Raw genomic sequence first — 16321 nt, 5'->3', positions numbered from 1 at the left:
TGCTCTATTGGTGACCTCCGCCTGACCATTGGCCTGTGGGTATGCTACCGACACAGGCCGATAGTCGATGTTGTAGCTGTGACAGAATTCTTGGAATTTGGGGTTGTTGAATTGTTTACCGTTGTCTGATACGAGGATCCGTGGTACCCCGAACCTGTAGATGACGTCATCACGGACGAACTTCTCCATCTCTGTCTCTGTTATCTTGTCCAAGGGTTTAGCTTCGACCCACTTGGTGAAGTAGTCGATCGCGACGACCAGGTACTTTCTGTTTTCTAGTGCTGCGGTGAAGTTGCCTAAGATGTCTAGTCCCCACATGGCAAAAGGTATGGGGTTGAGGATTGATGTCAGCTTGGTGGCGGGTAGATGGGGTACTGGGGCGAACAACTGACATTGCTCGCACTTCTTGGCATATTGGATGGCCTCCTCTTGCATGCGTGGCCAGTATAGTCCCTGGCAGAGGATTTTGTAGGCTAGGGCTCGTCCCCCCATGTGGCTTCCACATATCCCCTCATGGACTTTGGCTAGGGCGTACTCTGCCCCCTTGGGTCTTAGGCACCGGAGTAGTGGTGTTGTTGCCCCCCGCTTATACAGTACCCCGTCTAGGACGGTGTACTTTGCAGCTCTCATCCTGATCTTCCTTGCCTCGGCCTTGTCTTCTGGTAAGACATCGTTCTGGAGGTAGTTGAGTAGAGGGTCCATCCAGCTAGGTCCCTCCTCGATCTCGTTAACCTGCTTTTCCTTATACATTGGCTCATGCAGGATCTCAACATAGACTGCGCTAGCCAAATTTGGGAGTTCCTCATTGGCTAGCCTGGATAGGGCGTCAGCGGTGGCGTTCTCATCCCTGGGAACTCGAACCATCTCAAACTTCACGAAACCCTCGATCAATGCTTGAGCACGTGCTAGATATGATGCCATCCTATCATCTTTCGCCTCATACTCTCCATTCACCTGATTCACCACGAGCTGGGAGTCGCTCCGGGTGGATAGGTGTGTGACTTGGATGGCTCTGGCCACCCGGAGTCCAGCTAGTAATGCCTCGTATTCTGCTTCATTATTGGATGCTTAGAAGGTGAACCAGAGAGCATATTGGATACGAAATCCCTCGGGGCTGGTTAATATGAGACCCGCATCGCTTCCCGCCGCATTACTGGACCCGTCCACGAACATGTCCCATGATCCGTGATCCTTCTCTTCGGGCTCCCCTATTTTTGATTTGATCTCAGACAGGGTACACTCTGCAATGAAATCTGCAAGAGCCTGGTCTTTGATGGCTGTCCTTGGTTGGAACCTGATGTCATGCTCACTTAACTCCACCGCCCATGCTATCAATCGCCCGGAGACGTCCGGCTTGTGCAGTATCTTCTTCAGGGGTAGGTTTGTGAGGACTATGATGGTATGGGCTTGGAAGTATGGTCGTAGCTTCCTGGCTGTAATTACCAATGCATAGGCTACCTTCTCGATCCTAGTGTACCTGGTCTCTGCATCAATCAGAACATGGCTGACGTAGTAGATGGGCCTCTGGACTTTGTCTTCTTCCTTCAGCAGAACTGTGCTGACCGCGATAGGGGTGGCGGCCAGGTAGAGCTGCAACTCTTCATTAGGTTCTGGTCACCTAAGCAGTGGTGGGCTCTCTAGGTACTCCTTCAATTCTCCGAACGCCTTCTGGCACTCTTCCGTCCATGTGAAATCTTTATGGCTTCAGAGGTTTTTCAATGTTTTGAAGAATGGTAAGCACTTATCACCTGATTGTGACATGAACTTGGAAAGGGTGGCGACCCTTCCATTCAACCTCTGCACTTCCCTGACCGTCCGAGGAGGTGCCATCTCTTGGATGGCCTTGATCTTGGATGGGTTGGCTTCTATTCCTCGGACTGAGACCATGAACCCCAAGAATTTTCCGGACGTTACGCCGAAGGCGCACTTTGCTGGGTTTAGCTTCATCTGGTTCCTCCTCAGTATTGTGAATGCTTCCTCTAGGTCGGTCAAGTGTTGGTTGGCGTGGATGCTTTTCACGAGCATGTCATCCACATATACCTCCATGTTGCACTCGATCTGCTCCTCGAACATCTTGTTGACCATCCTCTGATAGGTGGCCCCTGCATTCTTTAACCCGAACGGCATGACGTTGTAGCAGTAGTTCTCTTTGTCCGTCCGAAATGCGGTGTAAGACTCATCATCCTCATACATGAGGATCTGGTTGTATCCGGAGTAGGCATCCATGAAACTCTACGTCTCATGGTCGGCGGTGGTGCCGATCAGTAGGTCGATCCTAGGCAGTGGGTACTCATCTTTTGGGCATGCCTTGTTCAGGTCGGTATAGTCGACACACATCCTCCACTTCCCACTTGGCTTTGGTACCATGACCACGTTGGCGAGCCAGGTTAGGAACTTCTCCTTTCTGATGAACCCTGATCGGCTTAACTTTTTGACCTCCTCCTTGATTGCTGCTTGTCGGTCGAGGGCAAAGTTACGCCGCTTCTGTTGAACGGGCTTCCTGGTTGGGTCGACATGTAGTCGGTGTTTCGCTATGGAATGTGGTATTCCCGGCATGTCAGAGGTCGACCATGCGAAGACATCCATGTTCGCTTGGAGGAGGTGTCCAAGCCCTTCTTTCTGTTCCTTGCTTAGCAGCGAGCCGACCTGAACGACCTTGGAGGGGTTGTCCTGGCTGAGGGGCCATAGGATGAGGTCTTCCACTGGCCTTCCCCTTCTCTCTGTCAGTTCATCTCTCTGGTCACTGACCATGCTCTCTAGGCAGAGTGCCATTCCACGGGTATTGCCATTGTTCTTTTTCATGAAGGTGGCATAGCACTCCCTTGCTTTCTTCTGATCTCCTTCGACTTCGCCTACCCCATTCTCGGTGGGAAACTTCATCTTCAGGTGAAGTGGCGATATGACTCCTCTAAGGGCTGTCAGTGATGGTCGCCCTAAGAGGCCGTTGAAGGACACCACGGACTTGACTACCATGAAATTCACCATGATGGTTACTTGTTGAGGGTGTACCCCGAAGGTGACGGGTAGCTCTATGGTACCTCTGATGGAGGTGGTGGCACCTGAGAATCCATGGAGATAAGTGGGCTCTGGTTTGAGCTGGTCGTCCCCGAACCCAAACTGTCGATAGGCGTCCAAGGAGAGTACGTCAACAGACGCCCCTGTGTCTATCAGTACCCTGTGTACAGGTCGATTGGCTACCTCCACCTGTACTACCTGGGCATCTTCATGCGGGAAGTTTAGTCCTTCCAGATCCTTATCCTAGAAGGAGATCACCGCCTCGGTCCTGGCTATCTTGCTGGGCTTCTCTGCCAGTCCCACAAACTTGGCATGAGCTTTAGCTTTTCCGGTGGACTCTTGCCCCGGTCCTCTAAGTATGGTGAGGATAGGAGGTCCCTTGGTGCCACTAGGTTCTATTGCATCTCTCCGCTCTTCTAGGCGGTCTCTCTCTCGATCTGTTCTTCTTTCTTCTCGTCTCGATTCCACTCTGTCTCCGTCGCGACCTCTATCTCCTTGGCCTGAGAGGTTGTTGTCACACCCCCATCCCGACAAGGGATAAAATATAATAAAAAGGGTATGACTAGGATGCTTACCAACATCCTAAACCACCTCCAGGATCATGGACGCAGTGGCTTACGTCACAGTCATATAAATAAGAATCAGATCAATTATCAGAATAGCGGAAGACTTATAATAAAGACTGTTGATCCTCATTTAGGGAATAACTACAATGGTAATAAATACATAAGGTGGATTATCCTTGAATTTAAAAGTTAATACAATTGAAATTGTTTGATAAATACAGAGAAAGGAATGAAACATACATCCAAAAATATAATATCGAAAGCAACAAGGAGTAAAGATAAGCATCAATGGTCGTAGACCAACTTTCGCATCAACATCTCTTACCGAGTCCTTCATCATCCACCGGTACCGTATAACCTGCATCACAATCTAAAAAGAAGGGTTCCCTGAGGGGTGAGCTTCCACTAGCCCAATGAGTAGGAAATTGAATCCACACACACACAACAAATATAGGACTGCAAACGGAACCTGATGAGCAAACATCGTTGACGTCCCATACCACCAATGATGATTCACACATCAGATCCGATTTACAGTCATGCAACAAACACAACAATATGATATGTAATATGAATAATGATGATGATTATGATGAGATGTAATGTAGGCATGGATGTTATGCTGTGTAGAGTAATCGAATTGTATCCTTGGTACCAGAACACACCCTCGATCCCCAACGATACAACACCATTGATCTACGACATAGTAAGGCCATATCCCTGGTACCGGAACACACCCTCGATCCCCAATGATATACCCCTAACTACGTCAGTGGAAGCCTGCCAGTCCCAGAACACACCATTGGTCTCCCAGCAAGCCTCCGATAATCTCAACCACGGTACCAGAACTTACCCTTGATCCCTGGGTTGGATTACCAGTAAGGTGATACGGCGTAGGAACTTACACATCTACCTTCCGTATCCCTGATTATGATGATGAGATGTAATGTATGCATGGATGCTATGCTGTGTAGAGTAATGGAATTGTATCCCTGGTACCGGAACACACCCTCGATCCCCAACAATACAACACCATTAATCTACGACATAGTAAGGCCATATCCCTGGTACCGGAACACACCCTCGATCCCTAACGATATACCCCTAACTACGTCAGTGGAAGCCTGCCAGTCTGAGAACACACCATTGATCTCCCAACAAGCCTCCGATAATCTCAACCATGGTACCAGAACTTACCCTTGATCGCTGGGTTGGATTACCAATAAGGTGATACGGCGTAGGAACTTACACATCTACCTTCCGTATCCCTTTAACATAAATATCAAATCAAATATGCAACATGCTATATAAAACTATCGTATCGAGAGGTATTCTGGGTGCATCGATGTCCCATACCATCTAGTACCCGGGTACCAGCACGACACGGCACATGACAGGCCAAATATAATATATGAAGAAAGACATTAAACAAACCACAGTATCATCTCATACAATTCCAACCACATTTGTAACACATAGTCATCAATTATCACACACATGAACACATTCATAGATAAACACTGCAAACATGTATTTATGCATGAAATGCATCACATAACATAAATGCATCAAGTACAACATTTAAACATACAAACACTCAAAATAAAACAAGATCCAATCCCCACTCACAATATAGTTCGTGTTTCGTTGATTTGATTTATCGTTCGATGTCCGCTAAGTGCGTCTCCTCACACAATTAATGAAACCTAGGATAGTGTAGAAGAGTGTTAGAAAGGGTGGGAGAAATTCTCTTAGGGGAAACCTCATAAATTACATAGCCTGCAAGCCTTTAGGGTAGCACGGATGCAAGCACGGTTGTAGGCAGGGCCTTGCATCCGCCCTTGCATTCGATCAAGGCATGATACAGTTTTGAAGGTGTTCTTTAACCCAATTTGTCCCACTTGGGTCTTTAAGTCCCAAGGACAAGGGAAGGGTGTCCTAAGGTCCACTAGGGCCTGGTTACATCATTAAATTCATTGAGTCTAGAGAACTCAAGGGATTAAACTCCCAAAGGTCACATTATAGGGTTTTGAGTAATGAAACCCAAACTCAGCAACAAGGTTGCAAAGAGGGGTTTTAGGGTAGTACTTAGAGGCAATGCCTCATTAATGAGGTCCAACACTGAACCAAGGTCACCCCTTAGGTTCCAAGTGGAACCTCAAGGTCCAACCTTAATTTCCAAAGTTTCCCAACCCAAAACTAATGAGGGAAAGGGGGTTTAAGGGCATTAAAGGTAGATCTTGGTACTATAATAAATCAATTAATTAGTGTGATTAGGGGCACCTTAGGTTGTAATTAAACCCCCATTAAATCCTAATAAGTTCTACTCCAATAGCCACGAAGTAGGCAAGGTCACCGACATAAAACTTAGATTCTAAAGTTGCTGTCTAAACACATTAGTCAGGTTTGAATCCATTTTTGAGGATCACAAACTCATATTGGGTCTAAGGTTTCTTCATAGTAATTGTAGCCCTTTGAGTCTAGTTTATAACTCAAGTTGAATCATATCAATACGATATGTGTAGATCAAGTTATGGTCAAAATAGTGGGTCAAGGTCAAATGTCAGCAGTTCTGGGAACGGGCGGTTTTATGGGTGGTTTCTCAGAGAGCATGAAACCGTATGTAAAACTGACTTTAACAGGGGCTCAGGAAGGATTCTTCTAGGTGTGGTTTTACCTCAGATGTGAAATCGCAGGTAAAATCTACTTCAACAGAGAGCTTCTTAAGAGATGGTCTCAGGGTGGTTTCTCGTAGGTCTTAAAATCGCAGGTAAAACCACTTGCTTCCAAACTCCAAAATCAAAGGATTCTTCACCAAGGCTTTCATTTTCAAGTAGATTGGAGGAAAGGAAATACCAAGAAGGCTTTCTCCTTGGCACATTAGGGTCCTAAGACCCCATTAGGCCTATGCAACCCATTGATTCAATAAAAGAAAGCAAGGAGAACCTCATTTAGGGCAAAATAAGGTAGAAACCTTATGTCTATTGATGGGGATGGGATTGGGAGCTTTGAGATTAGCCAATGGAGTCAAATAGCTCCACAAAATTAAGGCCATGAGTTCCCATCGATTCTTGGGTCTCAAAATAAACCCTAGACCGATTCTCCACCATGGCTTCCAACCCCAAAACCCAAAATCGATCAAAGAGGGGGAGGAGATTCTAATGGCTTACCTTACCAATGAGAGGAGCTCCATGATTTGGCTACCAAGAGATGTGGTTCAAGCTTCAGCCAAGCCCTTCTCCCTTCTCCTTCCTTGACTTCTTCCTTCTTTCCTTCTTTTCTTCTCCTTTCTTCTTTCCTCCACGATTTAGGTTGGATGGGAGAAGTAATGAGGGATGAGTGCTCTCTCCCCCTTTAGACTTATTTGTAAAAAAAATGGGCCTTGGATCTTTTAAGTCAAATGGGTCAACCCATGGTCTTATATAGGGTAAAGGAATGGGTCAACCCATCTTTGGATCAAATAGAGTCAAATGGGCTCTTAAGTTAAATGGGCCTCTTAACTAAATGGGCCTGCCCACAGGTTTCAAATAGAAAAGAACCCACTTGGGGATGGGTCCATCCACCATGGGATTATAAGCCCATCACACACTCCCTTAAATAAGTGGGACCCATAATTGAAGTATTCCCTATTCAACCATAATAGCTCAGACGGTTCAAACCTTGACCCGTACTTCGAGAACATCGAAGGAAAGGGTAAATAAATAAAATTAAGGGCTAAAACTTACTTTTCAGCCATCATGGTTTGTTCCCCATGACCCCAATAGTCTCGCCATAGCAGTGTCAAGCCCATCACTGAACGAAGTGTCCAAGTGAGGCGACGCTTCAAGGTACACGCTCTGGTACTCTTCACTTCCCGGACTAGTACTTGGAGAAAAATCAATGAAGTCGCTGTTAACGAATTTCCCCCACCGTTGGTTGAGGAATCTTTCCTCCACAGGCAAGCCCGTACTGTGGTCAATGATTTTGTAACTGGGTTTGACCATCATGGAGAACAGGTCACCAGCATACATGGCAGCGGTATCTATATGTCACGAGAAAGAAATAATATTTAATTATATACCCGGGGATCGGGTATAGCAGTTGTCACGTCTCCCCTTCATATACTTGTTCAAGCTTCCTGCTCTTACCAGTTGTTCTATCTCTCTCTTCAATTGATAGCACTCCTTTGTGTCGTGCCCATTATCTTTGTGGAAGAGACAATATTTGTTAGGGTTTCGCTTCTCTGGCCCTGCTAGCATGGGTCATGGCCAATGGAGTAGGTCACGGTCCTGGGTCTGCATGAGTATCTGGGACCTGGTGGTGTTCAGTGGTGTGAACTCAGGGGTGCTTGCCCTCTCGCTTCTCTTTGGGCGGCGGTTTGTCCTCCTAGATGGGCGGTTGCTCTTCTCTTATCGATGCTCTGTCCTCGACCTCTTACCCTCTTTGCAGTCATTAGGTGCTGACCACTTATTGTCCTGTGGCTTGGCCTTGATTATTTTCGTTCTAGCTTGTAGTACCTCGGCCATATTTGGAAACTCGTTGCACCGCTCTAGGAGCTCTTTCATAGTCCTGGTCTCATGATGTGTTAGGTCCTTGATCAAGTCCAGGTCCCTAATACCTCCTGCTAGGGCTGCATGTTGTGTCTGGTCATCCAAGTCTCGAACCTCCAGGGACTCCTTAGTGAACCTGGTTACGTATTCCCTGAGAGATTCCCCAGGGTTCTGTACCACGTTCAGTAGATTGTTGGTGGTCTTCTTTTGCTTGACGCTGCTTTGGAAATGGGTGACGAACTGTTCGCATAGCTCTGGGAACGAGCATATAGATCTCGGGTCAGAGCCTGGAGAACCATGATGTGGCTGCTCCCTTGAGGGATGCAGGGAATGCCCGACAGGAGACCACGTCCGACCCCCCATACAGCGTCATCATGCCATTAAAGTAGTTGATGTGGTCATTAGGGTCAGTGGTACCACTGTAGAGTTCAAAGGTAGGTAGTCGAAACCTGGAAGGTAGTGTGGCTGACATGATCTCTGCCGAGAATGGGTGTTGTCCAGGTATGGAATGTGTCTCACCTTTGGTCTGCTTCTTAAACCCTTCCAGCTTCTCATCCCGGTCGCAGAGTCTTTGATCGAGCTCCTCGTCCCGTGTCTGTCCCCCACGCCTGGCCGGACGTTCGCTGCGACCCCGTTCACGCTCTCTCTTGGATGTCCCCTCCGGCCTTGGGTGTTGGCGGGATGGTGAATGGTCACGTCGTGATGAACCCTGTCGTGAAGGTGAGGGGCTTTCTTCTCTGTAGGTCCGGCTTCGTCGTGGTATGTGACCTTCTTCTAGTCGTCTGTCGAACACAGGCCTCCGGACTGATCTCTGCGGGCTAGACACCCTCGCCCTGGGTGTTGGCGTCCTCCCACGTTCTTACCATGGCTAGAGGTCTCTTGTTCTCCTGGGATGCTGGGAAGGCTCCCCCCGCTGCGGAGTGGGGGTTGCCCGTTGCGCAAGTCTCTTTGATCTCACGCCCTTGGGAGATGATCTCCTAGGGTTCGGCTCTTGTCGAGGTACGGACTCCACCCTTGCTGATGGTGAAGTCCTTCGACGGTGAGACGTCGCATGCCGCGTCAAGTATTCTCGAAAGAGTCGTTGCTCATCGAGGATCTGTCGTTGTAGGTCGTTGTTCTGACCCACAATGGCTGGAGCATTGAGGTCAGGTATCACCTCCACCACCACATCGTCGGCCTCGACATTATTGGGCTCATCGACCACGAACTGGTCATTAAGGGGGATCTCTTCCTCCAGAGGGACATGGTCCTGGTCGTTGGCTCTGTGGCGAGAGCACTCTGGGGGTGGTGATCCATTCCTTGCTCCGTGGTTGGTGGTGGTAGTCTTTCTTCGTGCCATTGAATGAATATGGAAGCGAGCTAGTAGCTTTAATGGCTAGCGTCGTTCCCACAGACAGCGCCAATCTGTTGCGTCAAGAAATCGTCGAGCGGTCCTGCGAGTGCCGTCACTTGCAAGTGGACCAAGGGGTCAACAGAGAGAACCGGTGTGGTTCCGACCTAGGGCTCTCCGATGCCAAAGTTAGATCTCCTGGTGCAAACAGATGAATAGTGATTATTCAATACGAGATTCGATGTCCCCTGATGGGGTTGTGTACCTTGCCTTTTATAGTAGCGTATGGCAGTGTGGAGAGTCCCAGTTTGATGGCGATTGTGCCGTTGAGTGGATAGAGGCCCTGGGTAACGGGGCTCTATCCTGATTGATCATCTCCTCGCGGGAGGGAGTGTCCTAGTGGTATCAAGATCCTTGGTGGATAGATACCCGCGTGTGGTGATAACGTCCTTGGTGCTTGAATCCGCCTGGATGACGTGACTTCTAAGCGGTGGCCTAGAGTCCTGGTGGTGACATGAGTCTGTAGCGATACGATCGAGTCATAGGTGGGTAGCCCCCACCTCACGTTTGTGCCCACGATGCTGTGCCTGGGTGCAGGCCACGCCTTGGTGAGGCCGCGCCTGAGTGGTGGCCGCGCCTGGGTGAGGCCGCGCCCGAGTGGTGGCGGTGCCTGGGTGAGGCCGCGCCCTGATGTGTGGGCGGGCCTAGGTGAGGCCGCGCCCGAGTGGTGGCCGCGCCTGGGTGAGGCCGTGCCTGGGGGTTGGCCTCGCCGGGTGCTGGGACCCTGGTTCGTTCCCCTTGGTTATGGAGCGGGTCGCCTGTGACACGTGGCCGATCATTGATTGGCCTGGTGAATATTGGATGTATCACAGCTATTTTATCGAACAGATTATGGATAGAATTATACGTTTTGTATTGGTTCAAAAAATTGGTCTTGAATCTTGACTTTGCCTATTGCCCATAGCCCACACAAAGAGAGAAAGGTTAGGCGCCTGCATGTGGGTTGTCAAAGTCAGATTCACGAGACCACTAGAGTTTCCTCTCTTCTCTCATACAGAACCGAAGAAACGAGTCAAATTTGTATTTGTATGACAAAGTGGAAAAAGAACACTAATAATAAGGCCCAGTAGCCCTTGCGCTAGACTCATCATGGGATGTGAAATGACGGTTCTATCCCCATGAAAAATAGAAATTCCACTTCCATGATGCTTTCGTGAATTCTCTCATTGGCCGGCGGCATGCATGTGCAGACCCTAGATACGACCGTAGACCGAGATTTGTATTCTTCTAGCTTGACTTAATATGTATGAAATATAATTAAGAAAAAAAGGAAAAGAAGAAAGTAAGGGAAATCAAGTAAGACTAAGAGATAGGTCGTGGAGTCGTGGACCATGGGATTGGAATCTAATTGGTATCACAGTGGATTGTTTCGTTTTTAGGAAAAATTCTAAATTTGGGTAATGCAATCCTAAACGTAGAAAACGCATCTACAGGGTGCGTAGTAAATTTGGGTAATACATATCTTAACAGCTTAGTTTACTAAAAATAGTTAAAAGAAACAGTCTGACTCAGAGAGAGAAAAGTTTACCCAAAAAAACTGAGAGAGAGAGATGTGGAGAGAGCATATTCTACTAAAAGATTCCACTCTCGACAGAGTCCGATGCAGTTAAATACGGAACCATCCCTCTATTTCCCTCCATCCCAGAGTCTCTCTCTCTCTCTCTAATCTCTCTCATCCCTAAGAAACGGAACACGCAAGGTGAGTTTATTTGCTGTCTCTTTCTCTCTCTCTCTCGTCTCTATATATTTGAAACGTTTCCCCAAAACAATTTGTGGAGTTTCCATATTTTCTCTTTCGCAGAAGTGTGACTTCTTCTTCTCTCCTCTTTCTTCATTCTCTATTCTCTCTGAGAGAAGACTCTGTCTTTACTTAATAAAAGCTTCTGCTTTACAGGTCCACATCACGTGCATGAGAACGCCTTTTCTTTCAAGCTTCTGAAAAAGAAAAGAGGAAATCTTTCTTCTGTTTCTTTCAGAACAATCCCCCAAGGTATGCGCTTACTGTCTTCGTTTCTGTACTCTTTCCTTTCTCAGACAGAATCAGACTCACTGCATTAGTTTCCTTATCAGGAATCGATTGTTATAGCTCTGCCATGAATTACGATGGCATTGCCGTTTTAATCGATTTTAGGTTCATAAGCATTATATAGGAAGAAAGAATCGCCGTTTTTATTGAAAGCTTATTATACCTTGAATCTCGCAGTTTTTTTTGCTTTCCTTCCTTCTATGGTGTCTCTGATTTCAAATCCCAGAGATTATTTTATCTTTTTCTCTTGACCATATCTTGACACAGATGAGTCAATGAGAGTCAAGCCAAATTGACCATCTTGACGTCCTCAATAATACTTTACAGCGACCCATCGGAGATTACAGTTTCATTACGGGATTAAGTTAGGGGTAATTTTTTTGTTATTTTCTATCTACCGTAACTCCTCTTTTTCCCAAAAAAAAAAATATGATTTTTCTCTGGTTTTCTTTTGCTGTACCGATTCTTTGTTCCTGTTTAGGCCTAGCTTTCCTTCAAGTTATGATGGAGAGGAAAAGAATCACTGCAAGATTTGAGACTTTGGGGCTTTGCATTTTTGGTCTCCTCTGTATTGTTCGCTTCTTTGGAAATGGGGGAAAGGCAGAAAGTAATGGGAAGGTGGGATTGTGGTGGTTAGTAGTGGGTAGTAGATTTCTAAGATTTCTAAACCACCCTTTTTCTTGCTTCCTTCCAAAGGTTTCCCTCCTTTTCTTGACGGCTTCTTCTTTTCCTGTACTACTTTTTTTTTTGGTAAGATGCTTTTCCTGTACTCATGGAAGGCCTTTGGCTTTTCTAGAATAATAATGAAATTTTCTGTCGCTATTAAGATTTCGGACTCATCTGGATAACTGGGTTTCATAATATTCTTCGTCTGTTCACCTTTATTTTATTTTTTTTTCTGTAAATATTATAAATTAATACACTCTTGTTACTTCTTTTGCTGCTGCAACAAGCCAACGACCATCTTTGGGGCTGGTAATTTCACCCCTGCTAACAATCCTACTGACACATATCTTTGGTAGAGCAATCAAAGTTTCTTCTTTTGATTTTGGTTTCCTGGTATTACTTTTAGAAATTAGAAATCAATTATTCCACTTTTCATCAAGAAGCCCATGATGCCATTAACAGTTGAAAACCCTTTTTCCCTCTCTCTTCGTCACGATTATCTCACCTTAAGCCTTCAAAGCTGACTTTGAGTTCTCGGCAAGAGTAACTTTCTACAGTTTCTGTGTGGCCGATATTGGCCCGTGAGCCGTGACCTTTTTGGATTCATGAGTTTTTCTCTCTCTATACCGTCGTCTCATCACAGGCACATTAGGAAAACTGGGTTCTGCCCAGGTCTTCCAATTGGAAATATTGAAGCCTCTTTTTGCTTCCAATTGGTTTTTTTAATATATTGATCTAATCTAATCTCTCTTTTATTTACCTCCTAGCAGGATTCTTTCAAGGTGTTTGAATCGGTATTGGAGTTGTACTAGTCAGCCATGGCTAATGATCAATTGCAAGTGCTTAATGCACTTGATGTAGCGAAGACACAATGGTATCACTTTACAGCAATCGTGATTGCCGGCATGGGTTTCTTCACCGATGCTTATGATCTCTTCTGCATTTCATTGGTCACCAAATTGCTTGGTCGGATATACTACCATCATGATGGTGCGCCAAAGCCAGGATCATTGCCCCCTAATGTATCAGCTGCTGTCAATGGTGTTGCATTCTGTGGCACACTTGCTGGGCAACTCTTCTTTGGCTGGCTTGGTGACAAAATGGGTCGCAAGCGTGTCTATGGCATGACCCTCATGGTCATGGTCCTCTGCTCTGTCGCCTCTGGGTTATCTTTTGGCCACACTGCAAAGAGTGTCATGGCTACCCTTTGTTTCTTCAGATTCTGGCTTGGTTTTGGCATTGGTGGTGATTACCCACTCTCTGCTACTATCATGTCTGAATATGCCAACAAGAAAACTCGTGGAGCATTTATAGCTGCTGTTTTTGCAATGCAAGGATTTGGAATTTTAGCTGGTGGAATGGTTGCAATCATTGTATCAGCTGCATTCAAGGCCAAGTACCCTGCTCCAACTTACGAAGAAAATCCAATTGCCTCAACAATCCCAGAGGCTGATTTTGTCTGGCGTATTATTTTGATGTTTGGTGCGTTACCAGCTTTGCTTACATACTACTGGCGATTGAAAATGCCAGAGACTGCTCGTTACACTGCCCTTGTTGCAAAGAATGCAAAACAAGCAGCATCAGACATGGCAAGGGTTATGCAGGTTGAGATTGAATCTGAACAGGAGAAAGTTGATCAATTGTCAGAGAAAGAAAAATCCTTTGGTTTGTTCTCTAAGGAGTTCCTTAGTCGTCATGGGCTTCACTTGCTTGGAACCACTAGCACATGGTTCTTATTGGACATTGCTTTCTACAGTCAAAATTTGTTCCAGAAAGACATCTTCAGTGCTATTGGTTGGATTCCAAATGCAAAGACGATGAATGCAATTGAAGAGGTTTTCAGAATTGCAAGGGCACAAACGCTTATTGCTCTCTGCAGTACTGTCCCAGGATATTGGTTCACGGTGGCTTTCATCGATGTAATAGGGCGGTTTGCAATTCAACTGATGGGATTCTCCTTCATGACAGTATTCATGTTTGCTCTGGCCATCCCCTATAATCACTGGACTATGAAGGAGAATCGAATTGGGTTCGTCATCCTGTACGCCTTAACCTTTTTCTTTGCAAATTTTGGGCCTAATGCTACCACATTCGTGGTACCAGCAGAGATTTTCCCAGCCAGACTTCGGTCAACATGTCATGGTATCTCAGCAGCTTCTGGGAAATTAGGGGCAATGGTTGGAGCATTTGGGTTCCTTTACCTATCACAAAGCCAGGACAAGACAAAGACTGATGCAGGTTACCCAGCTGGTATTGGTATGAGGAATTCACTCATCATATTGGGTGGGATTAACTTATTAGGTTTGCTTTTTACCTTTCTAGTACCTGAGTCAAAAGGTAAATCACTAGAGGAAATGTCTGGTGAGAATGAAGATGAAGCTGGGACCAGTGGAGAAGCAGAGCAAGCATCAGGTTATAACAGGACTGCTCCAGTGTAATTAGGTTGTTTTTTAGCAGGTTTTCCCCACCTTTTTCTCCAGCTTAAGGATTGAGAGTCTTTTGTCTACGTAGAACCAGAAAGTTACTGTGTGTGGGGTGTGTTGGACAACGGGAGCTCTCATATTTCTATGTTGTAGTTGCTTGGCCAGTCCTTTTTTTTAATAATTTGAAATTTCTCTGTTTTAGCCAAGACTACTACATATGCAATTATAGCTGGACTTTCATACCTATACTCCTCCTTTATTTGGTCGATTTTGTTCCAATAGTCTTGCATTTTTTGAGTATATTATATTGGGAGAGACAACGCTACTTGGTCATGTGGTCTTTGTACACCCAAGCATCCAATATTGGGCCGGAGGTGGTCATTTTGCCACCCATGTGTCTGGGTGTAAGGGCGCAGTCGAACAGCCTTCTTTTTCCCACATTATATTATATCCATTATAGATGTCTTGGTAATGCAGAAGGAAAAAGATTTCATGTTGGGCTCTTAAGTACTTTTATGGTTTCTTGTATTTCAGAGCTCTGGTTGGGTTTATAAACTCAAGGGCCCCTCAATGTTTGGATGTTATAGAATCTCTTGTTCCATGAAACATTACATGATGTTTACATTAAAGTCACAGTAGATGTAATAGACCCAGAACAAGAGTCTTAAGAAGAACCTCAATTCTCATGAATGATTGGTTACTCGCAATATTAGTTGTGACTCTACATGTGGGGCAGACAACTAGAGAGGATAACAAAGGGACATGAGCTCTGATATTATGTTGGATGGTCTTATCCAAAACCTTTAGACATTAGGTGGAGAGAGCTTCTCAAGTATATGAACTGCTACGAACATCCTACACTTGCAATATTACTGCAAAGCTTGACAAGCCAAATTGGTACTGCATTGCCTACAATTAGTCCTCATTGACAAATAGTTCAATCCTCCATCAAAGTGAAGATGAAGATATAATAAGTTAATGTTTATTGTCTCCATGTGTTCATTCAACTCCACTAAGGCCAATTATTAACATGGGCTTTAAAAGATTCAGTTAAGCACAGAATGTAACACTGGGATATTGACTAGAAGTGGGCCATGTTTTGCATGGGCTTCAGACCAGCTGCTAAAGTCATGGGTTGGGCTCAGGTTCTCATACTCAATCAAGCCTTTTGCCCAACTATAAATGGAAAACACCTATATGGGCCTCAACCATGGGGCTATTTCATCTTTTCTCAACACCTCTTCCTAAGCACTATTTTTTATGGATTTGGCTCCTGTCCAGCAGTGGCGGGAGCTGGAGCGTCCAGCACCTTCTTTAGATGCTGCCACGTGGACAATTTAACATCCAACGGCTCAAAATATAACAAACCAAATTTAACCCCAAACCCCTTAAGATTCGTCGGGTCACTCCCACTCTTACCCTAACCCGAATTAGATGACGCTTCTAACCTCCAACCCTGCTAACCCTCAACCTCACAGCGGCTCCCCTATTCCTAACACCTCACCGCCATTACTCCTCTTTGTTTATTGGATTTCCGACGAGGCTCATCACCGCCAGAACCAGGTATTTGGACGAAATGATGGTGATTCTCTTTCTTTCTCTATCTCTCTCTCTCTCTTTCATTTTCGTTCTAAATAGGAAACCCTAACTTGAGATTTGTTCTTGGTAAAGGGGAAGTGGAAGAAGAACGAAGGCGAAGATTGACA

General features: G+C 45.8%; 1 protein-coding gene across 1 annotated transcript; it reads left to right on the top strand.

The window, feature by feature from the left end:
- Window positions 1–11447: 11447 nt before the first annotated feature.
- LOC122644039 (inorganic phosphate transporter 1-4) lies at window positions 11448–14634 on the top strand. The gene is made up of 2 exons (XM_043837638.1): window positions 11448–11490; window positions 12963–14634. Exon 2 carries the CDS (start codon window positions 13011–13013, stop codon window positions 14628–14630), a length of 1620 nt encoding a protein of 539 aa, XP_043693573.1. The 5' UTR covers window positions 11448–11490; window positions 12963–13010; the 3' UTR covers window positions 14631–14634.
- Window positions 14635–16321: the final 1687 nt, after the last annotated feature.

Source organism: Telopea speciosissima, chromosome 10 (assembly GCF_018873765.1).
Source record: "Telopea speciosissima isolate NSW1024214 ecotype Mountain lineage chromosome 10, Tspe_v1, whole genome shotgun sequence".
NCBI lineage: Eukaryota > Viridiplantae > Streptophyta > Magnoliopsida > Proteales > Proteaceae > Telopea > Telopea speciosissima.
Note: the sequence above shows the minus strand (reverse complement) of the source record. Positions and strands in the feature narration are given on the sequence as shown.